This window comes from Bufo bufo, chromosome 4 (genome assembly GCF_905171765.1).
Source record: "Bufo bufo chromosome 4, aBufBuf1.1, whole genome shotgun sequence".
Lineage (NCBI taxonomy): Eukaryota > Metazoa > Chordata > Amphibia > Anura > Bufonidae > Bufo > Bufo bufo.
The window spans coordinates 347810409-347821679 of NC_053392.1; the positions used below are offsets into that span (position 1 = coordinate 347810409).

General features: G+C 42.8%; 1 protein-coding gene across 1 annotated transcript in view; it reads left to right on the top strand.

Annotated features, from left to right (window-relative positions):
• Positions 1-3978, top strand: part of LOC120998287 (amine sulfotransferase-like) — a 58951-nt gene extending 54973 nt beyond the window's left edge. The window contains exons 6-7 of the mRNA XM_040428913.1: positions 661-841; positions 3683-3978. Of these exons, the coding sequence (XP_040284847.1) occupies positions 661-841; positions 3683-3813 (312 nt within the window). The 3' untranslated portion in view covers positions 3814-3978. The remainder of the gene's footprint in view (positions 1-660; positions 842-3682) is intronic.
• The last annotated feature ends 7293 nt before the right edge of the window (positions 3979-11271 follow it).

Sequence of the window (11271 nt, forward strand, 5' to 3'; positions counted from 1 at the left end):
CACTGGCTCAGCTATTGCCATCTGCCCCATAGAAATTAATGGGAGCATGGGCCGCGCATGCGCGGCATGCTCCCATTCACTTCTATGGGAGAGGCGGGGATTAGCGCTTGGTGGTGGATGGACCCTGGGAAATCTGGGGTTCTCCAGCCACAGCGCTCCCCGTTCCGTTCTCGATATAGGAGTGGGTCCCACTGGTGGTACCCGCACCTATAAGACAATGGAGGCATATCCTAGCGATATGCCCCCATTGTCTAAGATGGGAATAAAAGTATCCCTTTTGGAGGCAGATGACTTCTTCTCAGTTTTCAGTACAGTAAAATAGTGGCCAAAATTTTGTGCAATTTGTGCCTGACAAATCCCCCAAAAAATTGATTTGTTGCAAACCAAGGTTTTTGGAAAATTCATAAGAAATTCAATTAGTTTAGGATTGATTTGCTCAACTATAGTACAGAGCCAAAATATGACACAAACCTTTGGTGCCATTTTCCACTGGATGCTGCATTGTGGATATTTTCCACCAAAAACCATTGATTATTCTTTAGGGTGGAGTACAGTTATCCTTCAAAATACAAAAAAATCGACATCGTAACTAATAACTAAATATGTAATACTTGTCATTATGCTGTTATTCCATTAAAATATGTGTTTTAACCCAAACAGGATCTGCGTTCTGTTGTCCAACAAATGTGCATATTTTTAGGGAAAGAATTAGATAATGAATCTATAGACATTGTTGTGAAACGAGCAACATTCAATGAAATGAAAAATGATCCTCTTGCAAATAAAGAAAATATGCCAGAAGATTTTTTTGATTTTAAGAATGGGAAATTTATGCGAAAAGGTAAACATGAGTAATGAACAACTATTTAATGCAACTGGGACTGGATGCTACTGACAAAATGCTATATAAGGCTAACACAGTGACCCAGCAGATCACTGCTAAAAGGTTGAAAGTTGTGATTTGTTGACTAAGCACTCTTATTCGTAATGTGTTCTTGTTATACCTGTGCGCTACATATCCCTAATGGTCATCTATGGTCAGCAGTTGACTATATAGAAAAAAATCAGACTGAAGGACTTTTTATTGGGGTGTGCTGATGGTTTGCTATGCTTATAAAGACCCTAGCTATATACCTAATAGATTGTCTGTCAGTTTATTTCTGGCAGTCAATAATTCTTTTGTCTACTGAATATACTAAAGCATTATATACGCAATCAGCAGATTGCATTGTGAAGTCCCTTAGTGGGAGTTGAAAAACAATTCTAAAAGTATAATAAAAAAACAAGCGCTTATAAAATGACTTTAATGGGAAACATAACAAACAAGTTATTGCCCTCTCAATGCAGCAATGAAAAAAAATTGGTGGTCATTAGTGCCAAAATACAATATTTGCCATTTCATACAATAGCCCAGCAAGTACAGGTGGCAGGTGTGTTGCTATAGGGGGTGCAGAAGTAGCAGTCGCTACCGTGCCCAGGAGCCTGAGGGGGCCCAAAGACTCTTGTGACGCATAAGAAGACACCAGTATTATAGAAAGTGCATGCAGGTCAGGTTACACCTCTGGCTGGAGGGAAGGGGTTAAATCAAAAATTGGGCATGGCGGGTGGTGGATGCCATTTCAATTTTTGCCTCTGGCAGTACGAAGGCTATGTGCTTCCCTGACCACAAAGCACCAAGGGAAGGGGGCCCAAGCTGAACTCTTGCACCAGGGCCCATGAGCCTACGTCCCTGACAGGTGCAGCCTGGTTATTAGCTGCAATCGGCAAGCAGATCCTACGGCCTGATTACATCATATACGTGCATCCAAAAAAGTTGAAGTTGAGATATTATATTATAGTTACTTGCCTCATGTACATTTTCCCCATGCTTTTTTCCAATTTGGACTCTCCTCAACTTCACCATGTAGGTAAATCACTGTAGGTTTTTTCACATCCAGTATGTGTAGCCCTTGTTGCTGTATCCAACCAAACCTATGCACTTCTCCTTTTTCTACCACAGCTCCAGCACCGCCCCTAACAACACCCAGCTAGTTTATAGCTCCTCCCACCAGCTAGTTACATAGATACTCCCCTAACGCTGCCCCTGTTGATGCTTTGACACTCTCATGGACAGAACATCACAGGAAATAAGAGATGCATGGACATGATCATGTGACCACGGCTCAGAACGTAAGATAGGAGCAATAAAGGTAAAATAAATCCATTACAAAATTACAGCTACCTTCATAATTATTTTTTTTTTTTTATGGATATTGATGCAAACTGGAAAACCCCTTTAAAAACTAGGTACACTTTGTCAACCAAGAAAGTGCAGTTGAGCTGTAAAATGTTACATTATCTCTTATCTTAAGCATATAGCTTCACTTCTTGTTGATGTCAGTAGCTTATTATGTGTTGCATGTACAGTTGCAAGAAAAAGTATGTGCACCCTTTGGAATGATATGGATTTCTGCACAAATTGGTCAGAAATGTGATCTGATCTTCAGCTAAGTCACAACAATAGACAATCACAGTCTGCTTAAACTAATAACACACAAAGAATTAAATGTTACCATGTTTGTATTGAACACACCATGTAAACATTCACAGTGCAGGTGGAAAAAGTATGTGAACCCCTAGACCAATGACAATTGGAGTGAGGTGTCAGCCAACTGGAGTCCAATCAATGAGATGAGACAAAAGTCTCTGGCATATACTAACATCCCTGTTAGCGAATCTACGATACGTAAAACACTAAACAAGAATGGATTTCATGGGAGGATACCACAGAAGAAGCCACTGCTGTCCAAAAAAATATTAACATTGCTGCACGTTTACAGTTTGCACAAGAGCACCTGGATGTTCCACAGCAGTACTGCCAAAATATTCTGTGGACAGATGAAACCAAAGTTGAGTTGTTTGGAAGAAACACACAACACTATGTGTGGAGAAAAAGAGGCACAGCACACCAACATCAAAACCTCATCCCAACTGTGAAGTATGGTGGTGGGGGCATCATGGTTTGGGGCTGCTTTGCTGCGTCAGGGCCTGGACAGATTGCTATCATCGAAGGAAAAATGAATTCCTAAGTTTATCAAGACATTTTGCAGGAGAGCTTAAGGCCATCTGTCCACCAGCTGAAGCTCAACAGAAGATGGGTGTTGCAACAGGACAACGACCCAAAGCATAGAAGTAAATCAACAACAGAATGGCTTAAACAGAAGAAAATACGCCTTCTGGAGTGGCCCAGTTAGAGTCCTGACCTCAACCCGATTGAGATGCTGTGGCATGACCTCAAGAAAGCGATTCACACCAGACATCCCAAGAATATTGCTGAACTAAAACAGTTCTGTAAAGAGGAATGGTCAAGAATTTCTCCTGACAGTTGTGCACGTCTGATCTGCAACTACAGGAAACGTTTGGTTGAAGTTATTGCTGCCAAAGGAGATTCAACCTGTTATTAAATCCAAGGGTTCACATACTTTTTCCACCTGCACTGTGAATGTTTACATGGTGTGTTCAATAAAAACATGGTAACATTTAATTCTTTGTGTGTTATTAGTTTAAGCAGACTGTGATTGTCTATTGTTGTGACTTAGATGATTTGTGCAGAAATCCATATCATTCCAAAGGGTTCACATACTTTTTCTTGCAAATGTATGTCTGGTTTACAGTATGCCTCAGCATGTGACTTTCTCTGCAGGTACTGTTGGAGACTGGAAAAATGCCATGACTGTAGCACAGAGTGAAACATTTGACCGTATCTTTCAGGAAAAGATGGGAGATTTAGATCTACACTTTACCTGGGACATCAATGAGAAAAGGTCCTTATAGACAAACCTCCCATGTAGTTTTTTGCCAAAGTTAAAAGTGGATCAAAAAGGAATGGGAAATATCGAACTTTCCTTACTGTCCTGTTTACTGTGCTCTACTTTGTTTGGGTAAATTTGTACCATTTTAGGTTAAAATTAAAGCTATGTACAAATTTGAATATTCTTTATATTTGAGGGAAAACTAAAAATTTGTTAAGGAAAAATATGATTCCAAGTACTAATTTTTTTTAATTTTTTTTACCCATTCATAAACTAAAATAAATAAGTTCTTAAACTTACTATGTGTTCTGCATTATACAATTTGTTACCATAAAAATTCATATCAGATATATATGTGTGCTACTAATTGTTGCATGATAATGGCGAAAATGTGCTTCCTGTATTTGTTTTTAATTGTTTACCTTTTCTTACATAAGACATATTTTTATTTCAGCATTGCAATTCGAACATACAGTGGATATTAAAAGTCTACACACCCCTGTTAAAATGTCAGGTTTCTGTGATGTAAAAAATGAGACAAAGATAAATAATTTCAGAACTTTTTCCACCTTTTAATGTGACCTATAAACTGTACAACTCAATTGAAAAACAAACTGAAATCTTTTAGGTAGAGGGAAGAAAAAATATAAAAATAAAATACTATGGTTGCATAAGTGTGCACACCCTTAAACTAATACTTTGTTGAAGCACCTTTTGATTTTATTACAGCATTCAATCTTTTTTGGGTATGGGTCTATCAGCATGGCACATTTTGACACTGTTCTTTGCAAAAACACTCCAAATCTGGCAGATTGCGAGTGCATCTCCTGTACACAGCCCTCTTCAGATCACCCCACAGATTTTCAATCGTATTCAGGTCTATGCTCTGGCTGGGCCATTCCAAAACTTTAATCTTCTTCTGGTGAAGCCATTTATTTCTTTGTTGATTTGGATGTATGTTTTGGGTCGTTGTCATGTTGAAAGATGAAGTTCCTCTTCATGTTCAGCTTTTTAGCAGAAGCCTGAAGGTTTTGTGAAATTCTTTTGTACCCTTCTCCTGACTGATACCTTTTAACAATAAGCTCCCTCTGATGCTTTGGAAGCTCTCTATGGACCAGGGCTTTTGCTGTGGGATGCGACTAAGAAAATTTCAGGAAAGACCAACTAGAGCAGCTGAACTTTATTTGGGGTTAATCAGAGGCACTTTAAATGATGGCAGGTGTATGCTGACTCCTATTTACCATGATGGGGATGGTGTTCTTTGGGTGATGTGATGTGTTGGGTTTGCACCAGACATAACGTTTTCTTTGATGGCCAAAAAGTTTAATTTTTGTTTCATCAGACCAGAGCACCTTCCTCCATACATTTTGGGAGTCTCCCACATGCCTTTTCACAAACTCACAAGTGCCTTTTTGTTTTTAGCTAAAAGTAATGGCTTTCTTCTGGCCACTCTATGGAGTGTACAGCTTATTGTTGTCTTATGTACAGATACTCCAGTGTCTGCTGTCAAACTCTGTAGCTCCTCCAGGGTTACCTTAGGTCTCTGTGCTGCCTCTCTCATTAATGCCCTCCTTTCCCGGTCCGTGAATTTTGGTGGGCAGCTGTCTCTTGGCAGGTTTGCTGTTGTGCCATGTTCTTTCCATTTGGTTATGATAGATTTGATGGTGCTCCTGGGCATCATCAAAGATTTGGATATTTTTTTATAACCTAACCCTGACTTATACTTCTCAACAACATTATCCCTTACTTGTTTGGAGAGTTCCTTCGTTTTCATGGCAGTGTTTGGTTAGTGATGCCTCTTGCTTAGGTGTTGCAGCCTCTGGGGCCTTTCAAAAAAGGTGTGTATACGTAATGACAGATCATGTGACACTTAGGTGGACATCATTTCACTAATTATGTGACTTCTGAAGGTAATTGGTTGCACCAGAGCTTTTTATGGGCTTCCTAACAAAGGGGGTAAATACGTACGCACATGCCAATTTTCTGTTTTCTATTTCTAAACAATAGTTTTATTTATATATTTTTCTCATTTCACTTCACTAACATAGGGTATTGTGTTCTGATCCACTACATAGAATTCAGATTAACAAAACATAGAATTTATGGATGTAATGTAACAAAATACAAAAAAAGTCTGATCTACCACATAGAATTCAGATTAACAAAACATTGAACTTATGGCTGTAATGTAACAAAATACAAAAACAGTCAAGGGGGTGAATACTTTTGCAAGGCACTGTATATAATTTTCAAAATTTCACAGCATTTTCAAACAATCACAGGAGAACACACTCCAATTCTTTATATATACACACACACGATGATTAAAAAAGTCCTTTGTTTATTAAAGTTAATGTGTTTCAGAGAACATCTATTTTCTCAGATCCATAAGGTCTCATGGATCCAAAGAAGTGGATGTTCTCTGAAATACATTATGAAGTTTGAAAGACTCTAATAAATAGAGAAAGTGTTTAATATTTCAACCAAAGGACTTGTTGAGGACTTGCTTTTCATCGATGAGGTGACATTGGAGATGATAGATTTTTGCTGTTCTAGATACTAATAGTACCATACCTCCAAATCTATTGAAATACATTGACTAAGCAGTGCCTCATTCATATACCCCTTAGTGGGTAACAAATACATTCATACCAAACTAAGGTGAGCACCCTGCACATAAAATACAATTATTGTTAAAGTCCTTGGTGATAGATATATAGATAGATAGAATCACATGCAGCAGTGAAGAGTCAAAGTCTCACAAGATGTTAAAAGGGTTTTACAACAGTTTAAGGGTCCATTCACATGTCCGTAGTGTCTTGAGGTCCACAAATTGCGTACCGCAAAACATTGAAACCGCACATCACTGGGACTATATAGATGATGCTCTATTTTTTTGCGGAGTCGCGGACTGGAAGTTTGGGGCCGCAGAGCGGAAATGCGGATGCGGACCACATCTTTTCCGTCCCCATTGATAATGAATGGGTATGCACCCTTTCTGCATAATTGCGGAACAGATCCGGACCCTTCATGCGGACGTCTGAATGGACCCTAACATTGATGACTTATCATCAGTATCTGATTGATCTATCCTGAGGATAGGTCATCAATAGTGTTGGTCGAGTGATACAAAGTGCTTGGTTGCTTGAGTAGAACACCTCTACCGAGCACCCGAGCACAATGGAAGTCAATGGGAGAACCCGAGCATTAAACCAGGCACCCCCTGCTCTGAAGAGGGGAGGGTGTCTGGTTCACATGAAAAGGTCAGAAATTGATGTAAACACCACTGAAATGGTTCGGGAACAGCATTGGGAGAATGTCTGGATGTATCTTGGACTCCCAGGTCGCTGCTGGGATTGATGTTGTCCGAGTAGTGCGCCATTTTTACAGACTGACAATAATCCGCACAAAACCAAAGGAAGAGGCACTCCAATACAACCTGTATATCACATAAAGGAGGGCCTCATTCACATTGTGGTACAATTGTTCAGGTAGTGGGACTCCTACACTTATAGAGCCTATGCACTAAGTGAAAGGGCTGCCAAAAATTACAAGGAACAGACACTCCAATACACCCTTTATTACACATAAAGGAGAGCATCATACACACCCTTGAAAAATTATGATTGATGGCCTGCTGGTGACCCTCAAAAACATTAGGAGCAAGGGCCTCCTGGTGACCCTCTAAAACATTAGGGACGAGGGCCTGCTGCTGATCTGACCATCTAAAACATTAGGAGTGAGGGTCTGCTGCTGAGCTGACTCTCTAAAACATTATGGGCAAGTGCCTGCTGCTGATCTGACCATCAAAAACATTATGGGCCTCCAAAAACATTAAAAACCCTCAAAAACATTATGGGTGAGAGCCTGCTGGTGACCCTCAAAAATATTATGGGTGAGGGCCCGCTGCTGAGCTGACCCTTTAAAACATTAGGAGTGAGGGCAGCCTAATAAGCATGTTGATATGATGGAGGAGGAGGATGAGAAAAGGGAGATTGAATCTTATACCCTTTTTAGTGGTGGAAAGGGTGCATGGGAATACAGTGTATTCAATTCACCATAAAATCCACATTTAGAGTGCCTTTATGTTCAGCCGCTTTCCTCTGGTGGAGTAGAGAAGTCAGGGGCAATTCAGGCCTTGTTTATTTTTATAAGAGTCAAATGGTCAGAATTTTCAGTTGACAGGCGGATGCGCTTATCAGTTATTATGCCCCCAGCAGCACTAAATTCACGCTCTGACAAAACGCTGGCAGCGGGGCAGGCCAGCACCTCCAAGGTGTAGAGCGCCAGTTCGAGCCACGTCTCCAGCTTGGACACCCAATAGTTGAAAGGCACACAAGGATCACTGAGGAAGCTGACACAGTCTGCTATGTACTCCTTCATCATCTTCCAAAATGTTTCCCTCCTTGTGACACTAGGCCGCGCATCAGGTTGATGGTGCTGGCAGGGTGTTATAAAACTGTCCCAGGCCTTCGAGAGTGTTGCCCTGCCTCTGTTGGAACTGCTGTGTGTTCGCTTCGTCTCCCCTCCTCGGTTGGCCAAGGAACTACATACTCTGCAGCCAGCGTTGTCAGCTGGAAATTTTTGGAGCAATTTTTCCACAAGGACCTTCTGGTATTGCACCATTTTGCTTGTCCTCTCCACCACAGGAATGAGAGGTGAAAAGTTCTCTTTGTAGCGGGGGTCGAGAAGGGTGAACAACCAGACATCAATGCCGACTTGTCGCTTGTGAAGAGCGGAAGCTGACTGGAAAGGCAATGACCATGTTGCAGCTTGTATTCCACTACTCCTCTCTGCTGCTCACAAAGCCTGGCCAACATGTGGAACGTGGAGTTCCAGCACGTGCTCACGTCGCACAACAGTCGGTGAGCTGCTGCAGCATTGCCAGACCGGCGGAAGCTGTTGATGACTTGCGGAAATGGGCACACACGCGGCGCACCTTTACCAGTAGCTCAGGCAAATTTGGGTAGGTTTTAAGGAACCTCTGAACCACTAGGCTGAACACGTGGGCTAGGCATAGTATGTGTGTGAATTTGCCGAGCTCCAAAGCCGCCACCAAGTTACGGCCATTATCAGCCACAACCATGCCTGGTTGTAGGTTGAGGGGAGAGAGCCACAGCTCAGTCTGGTCCCTTATCCCCTGTCACAGCTCTGCGGCGGTGTGCTGTTTGTCACCTAAGCAGATCAGTTTAAGAACGGCCTGTTGCCGCTTCCCCACTGCAGTGCTACACCGCTTCTAGCTACCGACTGATGACTGACTGGTGCTGCACGTAGATAATTCGAAGGTGGAAGTAGAGGAGGAGGCGGAGGAGGAGAAGTGGGGGTTGGAGCCACTAACGTAGGTACTGGCGGAAACCCTGATCAACGTAGGGCCCGCAATCCTTGGCGTCGGTAGCACCTGTGCCATCCCAGGGTACGACTCGCTCCCGGCCTCCACAACATTCACCCAGTGTGCCATCAGGGAAATGTAGCGTCCCTGGACAAAAGCACTTGTCCATGTGTCAGTCGTTAAGTGGTCTTTCCCAATAACTGCATTGGTCAGGGCACGGGTGAGGTTATGGGACACATGCTGGTGTAAGGCTGGGATTGCACACCGTGAAAAATATTGGTGGCTGGGGACAGAGTACCATCAGGCTGCGGTAAGCCTCAGTGTCCACAAGCCTAAATGGCAACATTTTCAGGGCCAGAAATTTGCAAAGATGCACATTTAGTGCTATGGTCTGTGGGTGGGTGGCTGGGTATTTGCACTTTTGTTCAAAGGCCTGGGGTATAAACATCTGTACGCTGCGTTGGGACACAGAAGTGGATGTGCTAGCTGATGGTGCTTGCAAAGGTCCAGGTGCATGGTGGGAGGCATCCAGGCCTGCGTGTTGGACAGGGGAAGAGGAGGCAGTGTTGTGACCCGCAGACACTGGTTGTGGACACAGGCATTCGGCCCGCCTATCAGGGTGCTTTGATGCCATGTGGCGGATCATGCTGGTGGTGGTGAGGTTGCTAGTGTTCACACCCCTGCTTATTTTGGTACGGCACAGGTTGCAAATGACAATTACTATATCGTCCACACTTTCCTAAAAAAAGCGCCAGACTGCGGAACACCTACCCCTTGGCAAGGGAGATTGCCACAAGGGGGTGCTCCAGGGAACAGTTGCGGGCCTGTTTGGTGAGGCCTGCCTTCTCCCTTTTGTCACCCCACTGCCTCTTCACGCCTGTTGCAATGCTGCGGATCCCTCCCCCTCTGTACTGCTGTCCCTGCTCGGCTTGCCACCTTCCCAGGTTGGGTCAATGACCTCATCGTCCACCACCTTTTCTTTCTCTTCCTCACTCTGATCATCCTCCTGATTTGTTAACCTAACCATAACCTCAGTGATTGACAACTGTGTCTCATCCTCTTCATAAACCTGTTGAGACAGTAATTGCGGTTGACTCATTGGCAACTGTGTCTCATCATCATCCACCTTATTAAACTGTAATTGCCGTTCACCACCGTCATGTTCTTGTAACTGTGGGTGCTCAAGAGTTTGGGAATCAGGGCACAAGATCTCATGTCCCTCTTCAAGTGTGCTTGGCGAGAGGGCCAAATCAAGTAAGGGCGCTGAAAAGAGCTCCTCGGAATATCCAAGTGTGGGATCACTTCTTTGGCCACACTGTAAATGGTGGGAGGAAGGAGGATCAGGGTGAGGATTGTGTAGACCAGAGTCCTGGCTACTGAGACTGGACTTGGTGGAAGCATTATCTGCTGCAATCCAACCTACCACCTGGTCGCACTAGTCTGACTTTGAGAGTGGAGTCCTGCGCCGCCCTGCAAACTGGGATATGAAGCTAGGTATTGTGGATTAGTGTGTTTCTTGTGCTCTGGCAGCAGGCACAGTTTTACTGCGCCCAGGGCCACAGCCTCTGCATGCACCATCAGCAGCACGCCCACTTCCCCATCCCTTACTGCTCGCCTTGCACATATTAAATGGTATATATGCTTGCAAGTATGTCACACATACAGTAGTGCAGGTTTTGTAAGTGTATGCGAAAATAAAGTACACAGAATGTCACAGATATTTTTAGGATGCACACACGTTAAACAGGAGGTATAGCGCAAGTAATGTCGCTGTCACCACCACCTAATAAAAAATTACACTGAATAAATGTCACTGATATTTAGGACAGGTAAAAGAATCCCAGCTGCTGTGTCTTTGTGAATAAGCTTCTTTTTTATTTTCTCATAAATGTAAAGAGTCCTACAACCAGGACGCGTTTCTGCATGCAAGCCTTTCTCAACAGGTACAGTCATGTGAAAAAATTAGGACACCCTTTGAAAGCATGTGGTTTTTTGTAACATTTTTAATAAATGGTTATTTCATCTCCGTTTCAACAATACAGAGAGATTAAAGTAATCCAACTAAACAAAGAAAACTGAAGAAAAGTCTTTTCAAGATCTTCTGTAAATGTCATTCTACAAAAATGCCTATTCTAACTGAGGAAAAAGATA